This window comes from Triplophysa rosa, linkage group LG21 (genome assembly GCF_024868665.1).
Source record: "Triplophysa rosa linkage group LG21, Trosa_1v2, whole genome shotgun sequence".
Taxonomy (NCBI): Eukaryota; Metazoa; Chordata; class Actinopteri; order Cypriniformes; family Nemacheilidae; genus Triplophysa; species Triplophysa rosa.
In genome coordinates this window covers 17,492,680-17,514,510 of record NC_079910.1, presented here as the reverse complement: position 1 = coordinate 17,514,510, position 21,831 = coordinate 17,492,680, and the positions used below count along the sequence as shown (strand labels likewise).

Genomic DNA, 21,831 nt, shown 5'->3' with positions numbered 1-21,831 from the left:
CGTAAGCTCTGGAGGAAATGAACCCAGGGTTAAATTATTCAATGAAATGAGGTCCACCTGGCATGGCGTGACAGTGATCGTATCGTTAGATTGAAATTCAATACGAAGTTTCATTCAAAACACCTTCCCTGATGTAACACACAGTAGAAAAGTGAATACTCTCAGTACGGGTAAGCAAAGACGTAAAGTAAGTTAAAGAAGTTAAACAAAGAAACGCCGTTTTTAAGATTGTTGAGTTTGCTTTGGTTCTGGATAGCATTAATAGTAGGCTACTAAATCTACCTTTTTGGGGCACGAAATAAACAGGCAGCCGACAACATGACTTTCAGATTTGTTTTTATATTTTGGAATTTACACTAACATGTAGCCTATACAAGAAAGTATGTCATTTTACTTACAATTTTTAATCCGTTTGAACTTGTTTCTAGTTATTTACACAGCGCTGCATGTTTAGATGACTTTGTTTAACAATTGCTGATGTTCATCAGTAAACATTCAACAAAAACAATGTTCGTATCTGACTTCTTGAATTTGCTCAAGATTAGATATTAAAACTTTAAAAATGCATTGGAAATGCTTAAAATGTTTACAAACGTTTCTCGTTATATTGTGAAGCTGCGTTGAAATTGAAACTATATTTGATAAAGCAATATATTATTAAAGGCACTTGTTTTAAGTATAAATATTAAACATAAAATTTGTAAATAATATTTCTATAACAATTTCATGCCAACTACCCTGTCTGTTATGACTATTTTGTTCTCTTTTAGGATGCGCATAAAAAGTCTTCCATGTGCTCTACCCATAAAACTGAGTTTGTTTGGACTGACCCGTTTCATCTCAGTTCTGTGGGTATTACAGCAGGATTTAGGGGTGTGTAGGTCCGCCAGTTTGTTGAGTGGTCTTCCCCTAAAGCCACAATACAGAAACGGTGTGGTTTATAATACCAGCAGCGTTCAGATGAATAGCATTGCAGCACCCTTGGAGGAAGAGATTTTGGCGTTGTCTGAAGCTGCCAGCTGTTCCTCTGGGTTCTTCAGCATGGAGGAACTCACACCTCGCATACAAAGACCTCTAGAAGATCCTAAAGGACCTGGAGCTGATGGGAACCCCTTCATTACTGGCATGATGGCTCCTGCTGAGGACGGTTTGGTGAAGAACGGCTTTAACCAGTATGACAGTGACCGCATTTCCCTCCACCGTAGTCTTGGTCGCACGTCCCCCTGAGTGAGTAGCACATAGTTCTGGGGATCATTTCCAAATGCATGTTATTCAGACCTATTTCACATTACTCTTCCAAGATGCATTGAGCAAAAGTTCAGTCGATGTCCACCACGAGTGTGATTATTGTGTTCCACAATGAGGCGTGGTCCGCTCTCCTGCGCACCGTTTACAGCGTCTTGCATACGACCCCTGCTGTATTTCTGAAAGAAATTATACTGGTGGATGAATCCGAGTGAGGTTTTTGCAAGTTCCACTATTATATAACTTTTTAAATCGACCCATGAATGAACTTACACAGATTGTGCACTGTATTAGACTGATTCCTTGAATCTGTAAACAAATAACTTCTTGATCCGTTTACTGACCCCCATGTCATGAAAAATGTGTTTAACTTTATTTCTTCTGAAGAACACAAATGCCATAGAAGAACCGTTATTGGTTCCACAAAGAACCATTCAGTCAAAGGTTCTTTAAAGAACCATCTCCTTCTTGTCTTTTTAAGACCACACTGTGAAGCACCTCAACGGGAATCCGTCACTTGAGTCAAAAGTCTCGACTTTCAGATCCAAAATCTGATTTGTCTTTCAGGAAAGACCACAAGGTCGTATGCTAAGGAAACATTCATGAGTCAAAGAGTGACCATGATAAAAAAACATAGTCAACAGGTTGCAATACTGTACAGTATATTATATTCAGTAAGTAAATTTTGTCAAAGAAAAATCTTTTTCTGTTTCTCAGGTGAATGTTTGTATGGCTGGTTGGAGCCCTTGTTGGCTCGGTTAGTTCAGGAACCGACCACAGTTGTGAGCCCCAACATTGCGTCATCGACAAGAACAACCTGCAGTTTATAAAGCCTGCACCTTCGGTCCGTGCAGTCGCACGTGGGAGCTTTAACTGGGTCTTGAGTTTTGGTTGGGAGATCATACCTGAAGACGAAAGAATGAAACGCAAAGATGAAACAAATCCTGTCAGGCAAATACACACAACTCTTTTTTCACTACCACACAAACACATTTAAGGTGGATTTATATTGCTGCCTCTCATGAGACATCAGTCAGTTCTTACAAAGCATTTTTTGTTTTCAGGACACCAGCCTTTGCTGGTGGACTTTTTGCCATTTACAAGCAGTTCTTCGAACACATTGGTACTTATGGGGAGGAGAGAACATAGAAATGGCCTTTAGGGTAAGTCTCACATACTGCTATGTGCTTAGTCCCTGAAAGGGTTTCATTCTTAAACATGCCTCCTGTCGTCCAGGACAGAAATCCACACTAAATTATAGATAACTGTCTTTAAGTTTTTACCATTCATTGGAACTATGCAGTTTGTAATGGATCTCTTAAAAATCCTTTTATGAAAACGCTGCTGCACCAATAATGCATAAACGAATCCTTTTATTATCTTAATTTTGCCATTTATTTTTGTTCTTGCAGGTATGGATGTGTGGGGGTAGCCTGGAGATCATTCCCTGTTCTGTGGTCGGCCATATTTTCTGCACCAGAAGTCCCCTTTCCTTTCCGGACGGAGTAGATGTCATCACGCGCAACCAGGTTCGCCTCGCAGAGGTCTGGATGGACGATTACAAGAAGATATTTTACAACAGAAATAAGAAAGCCGCCACCGTTGCACGAGAGGTGAATAATGTAGGAGAGAGAGAATTATGTAGAAAATGTACACAGCTCACATGTCTCTTTTTTGTGTGTTTTTACCTTTGAGGAGCACAGAAATCGTATGGGGACATTAGTGAGCATCTGAAACTCAAAGAGAAACTACGTTGCAGGAACTTCTCCTGGTATCTAGAAAACGTGTACACGGAGGCCTTTGTGCCCGACTTGAACCCCGTGCTGTTTGGATCGGTAATGGAGCCCAGTCATGTGATGCTTGTTGCCATTACCAGCTAAACGGATTTGTTTTTGTGAATGTTTTGTGTGTAGTTGAAGAATGTGGCCACAAACACTTGTCTTGATATCGGTGAGAAGAATCCTGGAGCGAAGTCTGTGATTTTATTCATTTGTCACGACATGGGAATCAATCAGGTACTTTAATGGCCGCTGATGTCATTCCAAGATTTGTCCTTTTATAATGCTCCATATATTTACACTGGAGAACAAATGGAGTAGATACAATAAAGTAGGGCTGCTCGATTATGACAAAAAACATAATCACGATTATTTTGGCCAATATTGAGATCCCGATTATTTAACACGGTTACTCATTAACTTTTAAAACAACATAGAAAATAAATAACTTTGCTTTTAAACTGTGAATTCAATTGAAAAATAAATGTAAAGAAATAGCACAGCTGAACCACTGTAAAAGAAGGGGGTGCGCTGTGGATTTATACCACGAGAAAAGAGAGGATCCTTGCAAAATGGAATGTGGCACAATAATCGTTTTACCTCGATTATTTTGTTTTTGTAATTGTTGAAGCCAAAATTGACGATTACAATTAATTTTCGATTAATTGCACAGCCCTACAATAAAGGAGTTTTTCACAGTACATTTTACCACAAAATCAAAGTTTTTAGTCTTCTTGTGTTGACACCCATATACTGTATATGGTCTCTTGTTTCTTTGTAGTATTTCGAGTACACATCACATCAAGAGCTCTGAGGCACAATAATGATAAGCAGCTGTGTTTGCATGCGACGCTGGAGCCTGAACCTGTGCGAGTGGAGCCGTGCCACTTTAAGGGTGCTGGAACGGTTCCGGCTCCGCAGCAGATATGGAGCTTCATTCTCGTCTCGCCACAGGTACTGTACGGTGCTTTACAGATCCCAGCATCCTCTTGAGCCTTGAAGATTCACATTATGTTATGGCACTTAAACCTTTGTAGAAATTGTTTGTTTTTACTTAAGTTTGTCATTTAATGTGCATCTTATCTCTCTTGTATGTTTGTCATTGTTTACAGATATATCTTCTTCACAACACTTTGTTTAATAAATGTTTAATGGTGCAGAATGGCAATGTCACCATGAGAAGCTGTGACCCTTCCAACATTTCTCAGCACTGGGCCTTCAGCTGACCTGAAAGTTCATTTCACTCAAGGGAAGAGCTCATCAGATTCCGTCACTTGTGTTTGAAATTATGGCACAAAATCGGTTTGCTAAACAACTGCCCAATGGTGTAATTGTTGCACAAACATTGCCTCATTGGTTGCACTAATATACATCTGTGTGTTACATCAGGATGTCCCATTTCATTTAATAATGCAAGTCAATTAAACCAGACTTGATTTAATGCAGTATTATCAGTGTTTGTTATGCATACTTTTAATAAACATTTTTGTTTTTACACTGAACATTTAAAGAGAAGTGTTTCGAACATTATTTAACTCTTTGACCCCTTTAGCCTAAATACATCTGAAGTTTTTTGTAAACAATGTGTCACGAATGGTCAGACAACTATTGGAAAATGTCTAAGAAGGACTGAACACTAGATTTAAAAGGTCGGTTTCTTCGATTTGACGCAAGGTGGCGTTATTGCGAAAGAATAGAGCAGTGATGCCCTGCTCAAACTGGATGCCGAGCCCCCCCGGTGGGCAGTAACGGTATTGCAGAGGTGACGTGGCCTCGGCTAAATAAAAACTTGAAAATATTTTAAATATTGTTTTGAGTTTTATGGCTGCAGATTCGTTAACTCATAATGTACCTTCTGATACATACTTGTTGTTAGGAATTTACAATAAACTTGTAAAAAAGATGTAATGTTTGAATCGGCTTACCAGTCAAATTAACCCGTATTTGCCAAGTTTAGGAAAGTGCACATAATTTGTTTGCATGGATTTAATTTTTGTATTCGAATATATGCTGTAGTTTGAGTTTCTGTCAGAAAATATTGTCCAATAAATACCCTATAAGTTAAGTGTTTTGTCCATAAATATTGGTCACTATACTGTAAGAAGAGACTTGAAGCTTTTGGTATGTCTGGGGAGGGGCTCTCCCCGTGAAGTCTGGGAAGATGTTTTAAAAAACTAAAAACGTACTAAGCATTTATTGTTGCGTAGAATTTTTTTTTCAACCTTAAAATTACCTGCAACGTCATGCTGACATTTCGTTGAGTTTTTTTTCCCTGCTTTTGTCTACTTATCCACATGATGCGCTCGAGTGAGAGCGGTGCGTTCTTTTGCCATTGCAGCTTTCAACTGTCAATCAGCAGCGCGCGTGGGCTGCCGCCAAGCACAAGCCCCTCCCTCCCGCAGTATGTCCCCTCCCACTTCTCTGTTTTCCCGTGCGCGCTTGTGTGGTTGACGTCAATACGCTGCAGTGATGGGAAGTCGAGCGAGCGCTGGTGAGTTTCGGGCTACACCAATAAAATCACAGAGTTCCTCAGCGTCGGTTTAACAGGGAAGAAGGAAACCGTTTTAAGATATGTCACTGTAGCTTGAATAATTAACATCTCTACGGTCATACCGACGAGTCTGTTTACTCCTCTAGGATTTCAATCCTGCTGCTTTTGTTCTGTTTTGTACAGAGCACTTACTGTAAGTAGCGCGTTGTCCAGTGTTGTTAGCATGTTTGATGGTGCAGTTTGCTTTTCTAACCACAACTAACTGGTCATCTGAGTCCTGGCAGATACTGTAGGTAGGGGATTGGGCTGGGGATTTGTGCTAATAACATTATAGTATGATGGGATTATGTGTTGTTTATAGAGTAACGTTAGCATGTGAATTCTGACATTTATGTGTATGGATTTTTCCTGTGTGCCACAGAAAGAGCACGCACTAACGTTACAGTCCCTGATAAGATTGGTACGCAAACTTAGTCGTGATGTAGTAGTAGTAGTAGTAAATAGAGTCGTGCCTCTGTCGATGTCTCTGATGAATGTCTTTGTGTAGTTAAAAAGATTTTCCAGAGCAGCCATTAAGTGTATGCGAGCATTTGCTGCGCACACCGATCGGCTTGTGACATCCAAGTACCGCGAGAGCAATTCTGGAGCATACGGAGCAGTCTGCTCTCGCGATCATTTGATGTCATGCGCTGACCGGTCTGCGTAGCTGTACATAATGTTGAACGCACCTTTTGTCAGTAATGTGTGCTTTTTAACTGAAATATGAGCATGAGTCAGCATATATTATAAATGTTATTGGTGCAAATGTTAAATGGTAGTTGACAAATAATGTGGCCACCATTTATTTTTATTAAACATTGACTAAATATGATTACAGTATTCACTTTTTTGCAGTTCATATATTTGTGGTGTAACAGGTGCATAGTAATAATAATGATGATGATGATAATAACTGTAATGACTGTTTGAACTGTCATGTCAGCTACCCTAAAGCAGGAATGATTTTGTATGCTATTTGTCTTTCGGTCACATTTAATGTAGACCAATGTTTTCTGTGTTTGCTTTGCCATTCTGTGTTGTTTTTTGTTATTAAATATATTGTGTCGGCTTAAAGGGATAGTTCACTCAAAATTGAAAATTCCCTCATGAATTACTATAACTCTCAAGTTGTTCCAAACCTGTATGAATGTCTTTGTTTGGTTGGACACAAAGAAGGATGTTTGGAAAAATGTTAGCAACTGAGATTTCTGGGGCATCATTGAGTACCATTAAAAAACATGTTTTATGTGAACTATCCCTTTAACATTTACGCTAATACTTTTGGCCCCCTCTACTGTGTGTGAATGGATCAACCTTACCGGAAATTCTTGTAGTAGAACAAGTGTAGCATGTGCTAAAGTTTCCAGAGCTTGTTTTGTTGCATTTAGCTTCTTTCATAATGGTTATTTAATCTGTCTTTTCCTGACCTTCGCAGACAAAATGAGCGGTCTTCCTCTCTCCCGCTCGGAAGTGTTTGGTCAGCTGAGGAGAGAACTGCACGATGATGTGGAGTTTCATCAGTCTGACGTGCACATCTTCATCATCATGGGTGCTTCGGTGAGTCGTGTGTTCTAATTTCGCTTGGATGGACCAAAAATGAATAATAGGAACCAAAACCTTCCTAGTTTCTGTAGTTCCATGTTGATAGGTTGAAGGTCCCACTTGTATTGTTTAAAGTTACATTATTCTATACATTTTCCTGTGGCTCAGTGGTTAGAGCATGGCGCTAACAATGGCAAGGTCATGGGTTCGATCCCAGGAGATTGCACATAGTCAGAAACCAATGTATAATACAATGCAATGTAAGTCGCTTTGGATAAAAGCTTCTGCCAAATGCGTAAATGTAAATTTACAGCTTTTTCTGCTAGTGCAATACAAGGAAGAGTCTCAGATGTGGGTAAAATGGTCAAATGGCCTTGAAATGGTTTGTTGGAGGAAGTACAGCTGAAATTGTGCAACCAGTGAAAACCCCACCATATTAAAATCTTAAATTTGTCATCCAGACAGTTAAGGTTTGTTGGGTAGTTGTAGTTTAGTTTATTGTCCATGAGCGGCCTTGAAAGGCTACACGTGACAACAGCTGATCTTTGATTGGCTGGTCTGGTCTGCCCTGCCTTCATTATGATTTGGCATATGAATAAGGAACAATATTACAATGAATGTTGGTTAAGTTAAAATAGGTCACACTTCTCCATATTGAGTTTTTCTCTAGTGAGGAAATAAAAACAGTCTTCCTTCTTTTGGCTTGCTTTTCCCTGTTCCGCCTTTTCTTTCATCACACCCTTTTTATTAGTCTGATTCAACACAAGCGCTCTGTGAATAGTGCTTTGTTAAGTAGGAGAGGCGGTAGTGAGCTGGATTATGCCCCATCACTCACCATCAGCACTTTTCATTCAGTAGGTCGAGGTGGAGGGATGTTGAAAGGGTTAGTGTGTCCGTGTGTGTGTGTGAGTATTGGCAAGATGGCAAGGCTGGTGAAAAAAGGCATGATCTGGTCTGGGTCGCTGGTCAACAGTGTTGAAACAAGCCTATGGCCTGATATTAAACAATGAGTCCATACAGTCACCATTTCAAAATGCAGCTGATTGCAACATCACCTCATGTCTGACCATTAAAGCCGGGATAGTTCACCCCCCGAAAATACATATTTTTTCATTTATTCGTCCTTATGTTGTTTAAAATCTTTTACATTTTGAGAAATGTCTCAGTAGTTTTGTGTTCATTCAATGGATGTCAATACGGTCCAATGTTGTTACCAACATTCTTCAAAAAATCATCTTTTGTGTTCTGCAAAGGAAAGGCCTACAGGTTTGAAATGACATGGGGATGATTAAATGGTGAAAAAAAACATTTTGGTCTATCCTTTTTACTTCTGTCTGTCAAAATAATGTGAAAAATGCAAAAGTAGTTTTCTCGAAATAATGGGAAACAATGGGGTGAGTTTCGGTAAAGTATAACTGAAAACTACATTTCGGTGTTTTCCTTCCGTGTTGTCAAAAGAGGTGGAATAAACACTAAAATCAATTAATAATACATCATAATAGTAGTTTTTGTGCCTTGTGAGAAAAACACCAAAACTTAGTATTTAGTCTACTCTATTTTGTATGTTACCAGATACAGTTTTGTTTTGAAACAATTGATTATTGTTCATTGTTTGCCAATGGATTGACAAAATGTTCAAATATGGCAAATACAACCTTAATGTAAAGGGTCACTGAAAAACCACACAGGGTTAAAATGATATCTACATGTTAAACAGAAATCTGCCCTAAAATGAACATGTGTTGTGTGGGCTTTGAAAAACATTGACAGATATACACACAGTATAGCAAAAGTGTATTCCTTTCCTTCAGAAACGCTGTCAGAACAAAAACAGTACAGTACGGTTTATGTGGATTTTAGTGTTTTGTTTGTTTTACTGTGATTATGATGGATTGCCAATGCTGAAGGTTACTGAACACTTACTGTAGGTATGGAGATGGACTTTTGTCAAGTCATACTTACTAAGATCTTTCCTCCACAGCAACAGCAGTGTTTTAATAGATTACATGGCATATTGCACAGAGACTAATGGATTATATACAGATACACAGCATATCTGCTGATAAGGAAGTCTCCCAGTTTGACATAGAACCGCTGAGACGAACAGAATGGTCTTGCAGTGCATTTCTCACGTGTTTGAATAGACGAGGAGCAGATGTACTGAGGTCAGTGATCAGACAGCTGAGTCACCTGCTGCGGGTTGGACAGGATTTTATTGAAGTTGTGTAATATAGGATTCAACTACTGCTTCACATTAATAGTTTGATGTGTCTCCTTTATTTATTAGCTGTCATTTCTACATGTTAAACTGTGAAACCGGCTGAACTGTGATGCCACCTCAGTGGCATTTTGAAACAGCCCATGCTTTGTTTCAGGGTCTAAAAAACATGAGACACCCTGACACATTTTTACCTCCCTGATGTTTAACTGTTGGCTTTACATGTGATTAATGTGCATTAAAGCCTTATAAAAGCTGTTACAACTGCCATGTCGGGTCAATTCCAAGCAGTGTTCTCATCTTGTGGGTTGGCACGTTTGGAGAGACTTTTGGCTATTAAGCAACTGTGGTTTTTGGCTTGGCTAAGAGAACAGTTAGGTTTAATCATTTAACAAAGTATTTTTGATAACTTATCCAACAGTAATTTGGGAGACTTTTGCAAACCCTTTCCCCCAAAATGAATGAAAAGTGATTTTTTTTGTTTATAAACATATAAACAAAATGTCATAAATATTCTCTTGTCATAGGGGGATCTGGCCAAAAAGAAAATTTACCCAACATTATGGTAAGTCCTTTTTATGTCTAACCTGACTCTGAAATTCACTCTCTCTTCTGGTATTATATATTTCTCTCTCTCTCTCTTTTAGGTGGTTGTTTAGAGATGGTTTGCTCCCTGAACAGACCTATTTTGTTGGCTTTGCCCGTTCTGACCTGACCGTGGACTCCATTCGTGCAGCCTGTATGCCCTACATGAAGGTCACAACTTTCTGTGTGTGTGTTTACGTCTGTGTACTACGCATGTGTGTTTGTGTTTTGAATCTTTCCTTTTCTTATTTACAGGCTGTTGACTCCGAGGCTGAACGGCTCTCTGCGTTCTTCAGCCGGAACTCGTACATCAGCGGTAAATATGTGGATGGATCTTCTTTTGCCAACCTGCACACACACCTGCTGTCCATACCGGGAGGAGCCGAAGCTAACCGCCTCTTCTACCTGGCCTTGCCGCCCAACGTCTACCATGATGTCACAGAGAACATCAGACATCATTGCATGAGCACCAAGTGAGAAGCAACCACATGCGTTTGTTTCATGCGTTTCGTTCTTTGATGCAAGCTCTTTTTACATGAGCCATAGCATCACCCTAGCAACCCCTCAGAAAACTATAAAAACACCCCGGCAACCCCTCAGAAAACTATAAAAACACCCCAGCAACCCCTCAGAAAACTATAAAAACACCCCAGCAACCCCTCAGAAAACTATAAAAACACCCCAGCAACCCCTCAGAAAACTATAAAAACACCCCAGCAACCTCTCAGAAAACGTTAACAACACCCTAGCAACTCCTCAAAAAACTATTACAACCGCCTAGCAACCACCCAGAACGTCCTTTCTGACAATGCTTTAGCAAATACTAAAAGAAATCTGTAGATTTAGGTTTGCCCTCACCAAGGCCTTTATATAAAGCAGCATGTTTCTTGTTTGTATGGTTGACAGGGGCTGGAACAGGATAATCGTGGAGAAGCCATTTGGCCGTGACCTGCAGAGCTCAGAGGAGTTATCCAAACATCTTTTCACTCTTTTCACAGAGGATCAGATTTACCGTATAGATCACTACCTAGGCAAAGAGATGGTCCAGAACCTTATGGTTCTCCGGTATGCTTCTCTTCATCTCTCTCACTGTTCTGCCTCACTTAGTCTCTCTGCCTCCTGCTTTTCAATGGCTGTCAGGCACAGTTGGTATTTCTGAATAATTAGGTTTCAGTTACGGTACATAAGGAAGCTCTGGATGTGTGTCGATAATTGACATGATTTGCTTTCTTTATTTCCTCAAAACCCCAAAGGTTTGGAAACCGTTTGTTTGGTCCCATTTGGAACCGCGACAGTGTGGCCTGCGTGGTTCTGACCTTCAAAGAGCCGTTTGGAACCCAGGGTCGCGGAGGATATTTTGATGATTTTGGAATTATACGGTTAGTTCAATAAATGCTTTGTGTGTAAAGATAAATGATTTCTTGCTTTGATTGTTTCTAAGTGCCACTTGTTTGCATCTTTCTCAAGTCATGCTGGAATAAATCAATACAAATTTTACTTAAATTGTTAATGCTATTTGTGTTAGGAAAAAAATTATAAGAATAATTTTGGAACACATTCCATGCCTTCAACACTAAAACTAGGGATGAACATTCAAGAATAGTGTGATATGTGATAATTTGTTAAATAACACAGTGTAAGAAATTGATGTTTCACCCGACCTTTTTATAGTTAATTATTGTGGTGCTAATTATTGTGGTAATATTAATTTTTTTATGTAGCATCAATGTTTTAGTGTATATTTAGCTGAAGTAAATTTTGAGCTTATCATTAGTTGCAATATAATTGCAGTATATTGCAAATAAATAAAAACTGTAAATATTTTCACATATTTAAAAATTATTTTTCCAGTTGTCACTGTCAGAAAATTCTAGAAATTTCTGTAGCACAGGGAAAGTGTGATGAAGCGATGATGGGTGACTACGTATGGAACTTATGGAATTAGTCATAAAAGACAAAAAACGATCAAATGTACACTTCTGAAGTTTTGGACGACTCATTTTTAGTAACTGTAATGTTAAACTGTTGTTTTGAGCTCAGTGTTATGCCAGTACCTTGTAATTTCTGTGTACGAGTAATAATACCCAGATTTTTCACCATCGATGGTTAAATAAATTAATGTTATTTTTATATTCATCATGTTAAACTTTATAAAGAAACAGTAAAAATGAAAGCGAAACACAATTTAAAAACTAAAAATGCAATATGCATTACGAAAAATATATTAAAATGTATTTAATAACTGAATAAAATATAACAAACATACATGTTTTACATCACTCTCTCTTGTCGAAAATGTTTTAAGGTATTAAAATTATTCAGTAATTGCAAATTTGTGATATTTCGATTTCTTGCATCCCTAACCAAAATGCCTAGATGGTTTTCCCTGCTAATCTGATTTGGATTTTAATATTCTAATGTGATTTGTAAATGAAAGGATCTCTCTTCTGTCGCCAGTGATGTGATGCAGAACCACCTGCTGCAGATGCTCTCTCTGGTTGCCATGGAGAAGCCGGCCTCCACAAGCTCTGATGATGTGCGGGATGAGAAGGTAATGGGCCAGTCGGCCAATGAACTGTGATCTGTCATCCCTTGCAGCACTCATCTGGCTCTTATCTACATGATACTAAATTTAGAGGCTCGTGCATAGCAAATATACAGTATCTCCACTGCCACCTTCATCCAGTTATTCATTAACGTTAAAGAAATAGAATGAGGTCAAGAGGTCAGTTAATTATCCAAAAGAAAAGAACGAGGACATAATAATAAAATAAGGGTTTGGCTTCAGCATTATTTTTGTAATTAGTGGAAAATGTTTGGATAGATGTTACATTTGGGTCACATCTGTCCAATCAGCTGCTGGTGAAATCATGTCAATCATTTTCATTTACGTCACTGCTATTGCTAGACGGCATAGCGGCAAAATGTCCGAAAGAAAGTACAATAGTGGAGCACAAAAATGGAAAATGCAAAGGTTAAAAGAACAATGTGACTTAGATAGCAGCGGGAGGACTGGTGGCAGCTCGCATTGGCTAACATCGGTGTCTCAGGCTCATTTGATTCTATCGCACCATGGTGCGTTTGCATTAATTTTACGTCATCACGAACGTGCATGACACATGATAGTAAACAGAACACGGGTCAATTTATTGTGTTTTTGAATGACTTGATGCTATTAAGCGCAGCGCAGAGTAAACAACACTAGGTTTTACTGTATGTTCGCTTACAGAGCTTTCTGCTGCTTGCAAAAAGACTATTTATCAGGACTATTTTTAAATCTGGAAACATCGTATTACCATTCATTTGCCGCTCTGATTCCACTCGCAACGTGCAAAACAATGCAGGCTCACTCCTGCTCAAATCCAAGGTAAACTACTGACACTATCATTTCTTACATGCATTGTAATCGGCTAAAGTGCATGCGCAGGGTTCGGTACCCTGGTGCGAACCTGAGTTCATGTGACAGTTTTTGCATTAGCGGCTTTTCATGTAAACCGTTCTCCGTTCCGAACTAAACTGCAAGCGTGAAAGGCACCTAAGGGGGGGCCTCACCCAAAGGGGGCCTCACCCAAAGAGCAGCCTAGGGGCCCCTGACCACCTTAATCTGCCCCTGATTGTGGGTAGATACTATATAGTTTCCAAGTGTCTGCTGCAAGATGTTCTATAATATATAGATACTGTATATACATGTTTAGTAATATAGAGTGATCAGTCACATTTATTTTACTTCTCAGCTCATTGGCCTAAAACAGCAGAGATTAATGGGAATAATAATGGATGACTCCTCTCTGTCTCCCCCTAAAGGTGAAAGTCCTGAAGTGCATCGAGCCAGTTTCTCTGTCAGATGTGGTGTTGGGTCAGTACGTTGGAGATCCTGAAGGAGAGGGAGATGCTAAACTGGGTTATTTAGATGACCCGACTGTTCCTAAAGGCTCCACCCAGGCCACGTTTGCCACTGCGGTGCTTTATGTGAAGAATGAACGGTGGGATGGTAAGCGTTTTGATTCACATCTGAATTTGATATGCATCTACATTTGTACTGTAGGGTCTGGTTGGATCAAAGGTTACCATTTGGGATCGTAAAACACAACAAGCTTCAACCAGGCACCAACGAGTCTGGTCCAACTGCCCTATCTCAACACCTTCATCACTGACCAGGACAGATTCCAATACTCTCCCCTGGACTTCAAAGGAGGTTCTTGGGGGAGGACAGGTGTATATACATGTATCCCCACATTGTATGCTTGTCCCCATGTTATTCTCCTTCACCTATAACCTCAAAGGCATATGTGCTTAGTGGTATTCTGTGTATATTTACATTCTTGTCCAAACTACAGGTCAATGTAATTGTAACCCCTTCATGTTTTATATCTACGTGTTTCCCTTTTCATGTCTTAGAATATGGTGTATAGCCCAGTAATGTATTTTATACCATACTCATTTTAGTTTATTCTAAGACTATTCCTGCTCCAAACTCCCAGGCGACCATAAATGCAACTGAGTTAGTGTGCCAGACAAAGAAACATGTTTTCGCGCCCAAAACTATCTCATCACATTGGATCGCCCACCTTGGAGGGGTGTGACGCCCCCGTGGTTAAAACATCTGTGCACGGAGGAAAGAGTGCATGCTCGTGTGTGTTCGCGGTCGCTGTGTTTGTGCACCCTCTCGAGACCTGTCTCTCTCCTCGGAGACAGCTTCTTCCGGCAGTTTGCTTCGGCTAAGTTCGTTCTACCTTCGTCAGCCAATCCGGTTCTAAGAAAGAATCCGACGGACTCACCTGCTCGCTTTGAACTCATCAGGACTCTGAAACCGTTTTGCACGCGCACCAGAACTTGTCCCAGCACAACCAGGAAACCAGTGCAAGTATCTGATCTACTTCTAAATAGCTGCGCTTAAGCTTTGCCCTTTTAAATAAGGAGATTGTCCTTGATGGTTTATGCAGATGCGAATAGCTGATTTAATACTGCCACTCTTTGCTTTGTCTATTTCTTTCATTCTTTACTGCTTTTACGTTGTATGTGTGTTGGTTAGTGTTTGGTCTTTGTTAGTTAGTTGGTTTTATTTCCCCTTTAGTGTAGTAAATAAAACCGCATTTTTATCCATGCTCGAATCGTTTCTGTGTTTATTTATCACATATCAACGTCACTTAAACTGCTTGATTTCGTTAAGATTTCTGAAGTGGTACTGTACTGCAGTAAGAATATTGTTTTTCCAAGGCCAGGAAAGTAGGGATGCACCGAATCTAACATTCTTGGCCGAAGCCGAAGCCGAACATGATGTGAAACACTTGGCCGAAGGCCGAATAATACCGAACACCGAATATGGTTTTTGCATTTCTTCTATTTATTAAGCTATTTTTTCACTATTGCACAAACTGAATAGTCAAAATTTGCTTTTAAAAATTTGTCTTGCTTTTCAATAAAATACAATACAACTTAATATAAAATTGAGCAAAACAAAATACATTAAAACAAAAAATTTAATAGCCTATATTAATTAGGCCTATAACTGACTGGTAAAAGAATGTAATGTAAGTTACTCTGTACCCCTACAACAAAACACTTCATTAAAAAGTGTCATTCCACATTAGGCCTATAAACTAAAAATACGAATAAACTAAAACTGTTGGATTATTATAGGCTACGTTGCAAAATGATTGTAAGAAAAAAAAACATCGAACGCAAGCTATTCTGACTGATGCTGACTGACAACCACATCAGTTCACGTCTCTCCTGCAAACTCCGCCCACAAAAGCTGACTGTTCTCTGGTGCACTCGTGGCCGGGATGCACAGAACATACTTTGACAAGTTGTTTAGTACAGGGAACTGTGTGCGCGCGACCACTGTATGATGTCAAAGGATGTCGCGAGCGGCGGGGCTACTTGTCAGACAGCCCGCTCCCGTCTGAAATAGCCACAAGTTACCGACCGGTAAAGACGCTTTCATTCGGAAATTTACTTCCGTGCGGCAAGTCCCGTGCTATGTCTTTCTCTGACACCTTAAAATGCTCCACACACACACTGCCAAAATGTTTGCGGCATTAATAAAGCGCACGTCTCTCTCTCTCTCTCTCTCTCTCTCTCTCTGCGCTGGTTGCTAGTTGATCGTTTCTCGAGTCATGTTCGGTAAAATTATTCGGCCATTTCACATATTCGGCCGAATACCGAACATGCGTTTTTTGCTATTTTCGGCCGAATATATTCGGTGGCCGAACATTCGGTGCATCCCTACAGGAAAGTAATATTTCTTAGAGTTGATTACGATTTGCTGATCACTCGCTGGACGAGTACATTTAGTCTGTCGCTATTATTAATCCTGCTGCATCAGGTAAAGTGTATAAAATAGTTCATGGTTAATCACCATTAATTATATGTATGTTACTGTGGTTAAACTCATAGTTTCCCCGAAATACACATAAAAATGGACTGTACATTATACGTGGGTAAAATGATGTAATAACTGTCTAATTGTATGGACAATTGCTGTGTTAAATCTGACATAAACTAAAGGGTTTTGGCTAAACTAAACTAAGAGCTGGTAAAAAGATTTGCACACTTCGGTATTACCTTTTAAATGTTTACTGGAGCAAGACTGTTGTGTAGATATTTAAACACAGAGATCTGAATTTTAACAATAACAGTTTGTTGTCGAATGTGACTGACTGGTTTGAGCACAAGTACAGTACATGTCTGTTTATTTAAGACCAAGCCATTTTGGCTCTCTATCTGTCTTTTCAGGTGTTCCCTTCATCCTCCGCTGTGGGAAGGCTCTTAATGAGAGAAAGGCTGAGGTGCGGTTGCAGTTCGCAGATGTTCCTGGAGACATTTTTACCGGACAGTGCAGGAGGAATGAGCTGGTGGTACGCGTGCAGCCCAACGAGGCCATATACGCCAAGATGATGAGCAAAAAACCTGGAGTTTATTTCAGCCCTGAAGAGACCGAGCTGGACCTGACCTACCACAGCAGATACAAGGTACCACGGTCCTCTTAGATTCTTTAGTGGGAGTTAATGATGTTTTTATACCTTTTTTATTTATGTGTCAGAATATGGCAGTAAAAAACAAGACATAATAACATCAATATGACAGTCTACTTCTGTCATGTATCAGCTTTTGCCACATGTATTTTTGGTCCGTTTCTCAGGACGTTAAGCTGCCTGATGCTTACGAGCGCCTAATTTTGGATGTGTTCTGTGGAAGTCAGATGCATTTTGTACGGAGGTCAGTCAGTCTACTGCTTTGACACAGGTGTCATGTTATGCATGTAAGATGATGGCATTCTGATCATTAACTTGATGCTTTTCTAGCGATGAGTTGAGGGAAGCATGGAGAATCTTCACTCCACTTCTTCATCAGATAGAGAAGGAGAAGACGCCACCTATCCCATATAAATATGGAAGGTAATACAAATATTTGTGGGAAATAAGTTTGAAGTGATGTGTAACACATTTCACATGCATTGTGAATTTGTTTTTTATAGCCGTGGTCCTCCGGAGGCAGATGAGCTGGTGCAGAAGGTGGGCTTCCGCTACGAGGGAACATACAAATGGGTGAACCCACATAAACTGTGAAAGAAGAGGAAACCAAAATGAAAAAGAAAAACTGGTTGAGTGCCTCAAGGAGAAATAAAAAGGCACTTTAAAATAAATGTAAAGATGTGCACTGAATTTAAAATGGGCCAGGGAAGTTTAGGAAATACTGGTTAATCATTACTAGTTAAACATCAGCTTTTATATAACTGGTGTATCATAACCAACTTATGATATCATTCCACATAGTATATGCCTCTTGTTTCTGTGTATATTTCATTAGAATGAACAACAGTTACAATTTTTGGTTGAGCAACATTCTTATTTTGATGTCGTTTTTAATACTGCAGTCTCATTCCTTCGGTTTACATCTTTATTCTTTAAAAAAAATAATTATGTCCTGTATTCAACTTTCCACTAGCAAGTCTTAATTTCTGCTCTTTGTGATTTTTTTTGCATTTTAAAGTGTTAAGAGGTGTGGTTAGATGGGTTGTTCATGCAACCTTTCTACTGACTGCAAGTTTGTAATAAATATATATCATTACCACACACCACCAATATCATTTTCAACATGCAGTATGTTGGGTGATGAAGTGTTTTATCCATGAAATCTTACCATGTCTTAACATGAGCGTTATGTTTAGTCTTATGTGATCTGATGTTATAGATCACATGTGAATCACATACATGTGAATGAGCTTTGATCTCTTAATATTATTCATGCCCTACTAAGACATTAGTTCTTTCTGCACTGTGTCTGGTTTCAACTTTAGTTAGACATTGCATTTTTTTTTTGGATACGTGTGTATAGAGGCTGAGTTTCTGAAAGCCCTGAAGGAAGCCCAAGACATTATCAGCAGATTTTTAGTATAACTGCTTATTTGTATGCTTGAACATCTATGAGCTATGTAACTTTGCTAAACAAAGTTACGCCCAGTGTTTTCTATTTTATTGTAATTTCACAATAAAACGGCTGTGATGCCTCCAATGTGTTATGATTCGTTTTTCTTTTTTGACAGTAGGCCCATTCCAGCAAATAAGGTACAGTTTTGGTGTCCTTTAAATCCTAAACAAATAACACGCATTCGCTAATTTATGATAAATGAATGTAGCATAGGCCTGCTGTAATATATAAGTTATACACTGTATGCAAGAGTTCATCAGAAACTTATGATAAATGTAAAAATCTATTAAATGTAAAAATTAATCCGTATTCTATAAATTGTGCACCTTAATTTATTTTATTTGTTGCCCAAATTTGTGTTATATGCAGATTATTCTGTCGTTTTCACTTTGTATAGGTTTCAAACATGAGAACAATAATTTCCAGTTATACCTTACGGTCTTTTTGAATACTCGATTCTGATTGGCTGGAAGGTGTGCATTAAAACCCTTTAACGCACATGTAGCTCCAGTAAATTTGGTTACATTTGAAATTTAACTGACAAAATCACTGTAATTTTCACCTGTTTGATCTAAAATTTCACTGTAAACATCAATAAAATATTTAATTTGTCAAATGACCATGGTATAAACGGGAGCTAGCCGTGCGTTAAAGGGTTTTAATGCACGACGTGTAGGCCAAGAATCCCCCTCTGCGGAGCTGTGGACATAAATGTGTCCCATTTATTATTACACGCTTCTATTCAAGTGACACTTTTTCTATTATATTAAATTATATTATATGTATTTATATCAAATTATATTCCCACTATTTGTAGGGGCTTTTTTTCTACCGGAAACGTTCTCTTAACATCCGTTTTCCGGTCCTGGGCAACATGGTTGTAGTGGTGTAGCTATTTTCGTTTGCCCTGTTATTAGCTTCTTCTTGAGGCGTTTTGTGTCGATTTGACAACTAATTTTAGTGTATTATATATATTTATCAACTAGTCCAGCGAACACGATGAATATACGCAACGCTCGGGTGAGTAAAGCGCATACAGCAGACATTACATTGACGTTAGCTATCACACGAAATTCCAGCATCTGATACTAGTAACTTAAGTTAGTAAGCGTGTCACTGACAGTTGTATTAGCATCATAGGCACATTTAGAGCGCTTTAACACGCGGCCGTAATGTCATCTAACAGTTCAATATAAAGTCTCCCAGATTTGATGTAACGTTAGCCGGACACACCAGATATTAAATCTCGCTCTTCTGTATGATATTAAAGCTTTGTTGTGATTGGCTTTCACTTGTGAAATAACTTGCTGTTACACATGGGAAGCTGACTGCAATGTTTTGATTTGTATTATTATATCAGCCAGAAGATCTGATGAACATGCAGCACTGCAACCTGCTGTGTCTTCCAGAGAACTATCAGATGAAATACTACTTCTACCACGGCCTCTCCTGGCCACAGGTCTGTGACTGACAACGTGTACAAACACTGATCTCAGCACAGCGGATTGTGGTAATGAATGCTTGTGTTTGTTTTTCAGCTCTCCTACATAGCCGAAGACGAAAATGGAAAAATAGTGGGATATGTTTTGGCTAAAATGTAAGTATATTGTTTGTTAAAGTGAAACAATATAAATATAATATATGAAACAATAATTATACATTTATAATAATTGTGTGTTGTAAATTTTATAGGGAGGAAGATCCAGACGACGTGCCCCATGGACACATTACATCACTGGTTGGCGTTTCAATTAGTCATTTGGACTGATGTAATTTTATTATGATTGCATATGTAGTAAGCATTGTATAATAATGCTCTGAGGTTTTGTGTTTATGCAGGCAGTCAAACGCTCTCACAGGCGTCTTGGACTGGCTCAAAAACTTATGGATCAGGCCAGCAGAGCCATGATTGAGAACTTCAATGCCAAATATGTCTCTTTACATGTGAGGAAAAGGTAAGATGTGTGAGTTTATCATTTATCATGTGTGGTCTTAAAGATTTGCTGGAATATCTTCTTCACCATGTTGATGTTTGTATTTCAGTAACCGGGCCGCTCTTCACTTGTACTCCAACACGCTTAAATTTCAGTGAGTATTGTTTTTTTACACTATACAGGAAATGAACCTATTATTAAAGTTTCTAGAGAAAACGCACCATTTATCATACAGTGTAAGCAGTTCAATTGTAAGACACATTAAGTTTATAGGATTCTTGTCTCCGTGTATTGATACCAAATTGTTTCTGTCAATACTGTTTTGTAGGATCAGTGAAGTTGAACCCAAATATTACGCAGATGGTGAAGACGCGTATGCTATGAAGAGAAATCTCACACAGATGGCAGATGAGGTGTGACATCACAATTATGTAAATCATCTTGTCATGTATTGTTTTACTTCACTATATTCGAATCTTGATGGTTTTAGTGACTCGTTGTGAAATATCATGTAAACTGGTCAATATGGTCAACTGTAAAAATGAACAACTGTGATGTGCAGTTGCAGAAGCCGGGTGTACGTCTGTGGGGGTCAGAAGCTCCTCCGTCTCAGGACACATCTGTGACTGGTCTGGTGGAGAAGCTGTCTGTACAGGACGGTGAGAAGGAGGGAGACGGAGACAGCGGTGGAGAGAGTAAAGAGATGAGTGAGGTCAGCGAGGCCACGGAGAGCACAGACGTCAAAGACTCCTCCTCAGACTCTTAACTCACCTCTCGCTCGTCTTTTAGGTTTCAAATTTGTGTTTATATGCACCTCAAATGGCTTTATTTTCAAAATACAGGAAAGGGGTTTTGTGAAAGCGGTTCAATGCTATGAAATATTTGCGAAGAAATTTGTCAATAAAGTTGGAGTTCATATTATCTGTTGTGTCATTCTTTCGGAAATGATTATTTTGGTTGTCACCACTTAAAAGATTCCAATTATTGGTAAATTGTTGCAAATTTGTCTACAAGTTTAGCAAATAATAATCTTTAAAGAACCTTTATCTACAGGTCCAATTAACTTTAATACTTCAATTTTCTAATACTTTACTATTAATTGCCATCTTAATGTAACTAAATATGTAAAATGAAGAATTTTTATTATTTACTAAAATTGTATGTTTTATACAAACCGAAATGCAGTAATACAGAGAGAGAGGTAGACTAAATTAAAACACTTAAATAACAATGAAAACAGATCATTCTGAACAATTAATCACTCATTTTGATTTATGTTTAAATCTAGACACACACACAAGACTATTACCTCAAGTCTATTTTATCCAGGGTGAAAGCTCTTATCATTTTTATTATCTCTTCAAGTCTTCATCTTTACAATTTTCTAGTAACGCAATAATTACCCCAAATGTATAACTCTACACTTCAGAAGAAATTATATTTCCCCCAAATCTAAGTAATTTATTCACTCTTTTAATATTCAAAACAAGAAAAAACGCATAGACAAGTGGGCTGGCCTGCATGGGCTTTGTCATGGGCTGCTTCTACATTCCATGTCTCGTTTTT

The 21,831-nt window shown here is 38.8% G+C and overlaps 2 protein-coding genes and 1 pseudogene across 3 annotated transcripts; all 3 read left to right on the top strand.

Moving 5' to 3' along the window:
- Positions 1 to 133: 133 nt before the first annotated feature.
- Positions 134 to 4,424, top strand: LOC130545362 (polypeptide N-acetylgalactosaminyltransferase 6-like; annotated as a pseudogene).
- Positions 4,425 to 5,456: 1,032 nt separating this feature from the next.
- g6pd (glucose-6-phosphate dehydrogenase) lies at positions 5,457 to 18,414 on the top strand. 2 transcript variants are annotated; one of them, XM_057319683.1, is made up of 13 exons: positions 5,457 to 5,514; positions 6,989 to 7,110; positions 9,841 to 9,878; positions 9,961 to 10,069; positions 10,154 to 10,371; positions 10,805 to 10,963; positions 11,152 to 11,277; positions 12,356 to 12,449; positions 13,703 to 13,889; positions 16,637 to 16,872; positions 17,043 to 17,119; positions 17,206 to 17,298; positions 17,379 to 18,414. In XM_057319683.1, exons 1-13 carry the CDS (start codon positions 5,493 to 5,495, stop codon positions 17,467 to 17,469), a joined length of 1,572 nt encoding a protein of 523 aa, XP_057175666.1. In that variant the 5' UTR covers positions 5,457 to 5,492; the 3' UTR covers positions 17,470 to 18,414. The 2 variants fall into 2 exon arrangements, with proteins under 2 accessions (XP_057175666.1, XP_057175668.1); XM_057319685.1 differs by lacking the exon at positions 5,457 to 5,514 and adding an exon at positions 5,521 to 5,707.
- Positions 18,415 to 19,196: 782 nt separating this feature from the next.
- Positions 19,197 to 21,186, top strand: naa10 (N-alpha-acetyltransferase 10, NatA catalytic subuni). The gene is made up of 8 exons (XM_057319513.1): positions 19,197 to 19,351; positions 19,692 to 19,790; positions 19,870 to 19,928; positions 20,024 to 20,069; positions 20,171 to 20,286; positions 20,375 to 20,419; positions 20,594 to 20,678; positions 20,828 to 21,186. The coding sequence occupies exons 1-8, from the start codon at positions 19,331 to 19,333 to the stop codon at positions 21,029 to 21,031; spliced, it is 675 nt and encodes a 224-aa protein (XP_057175496.1). The 5' UTR covers positions 19,197 to 19,330; the 3' UTR covers positions 21,032 to 21,186.
- The last annotated feature ends 645 nt before the right edge of the window (positions 21,187 to 21,831 follow it).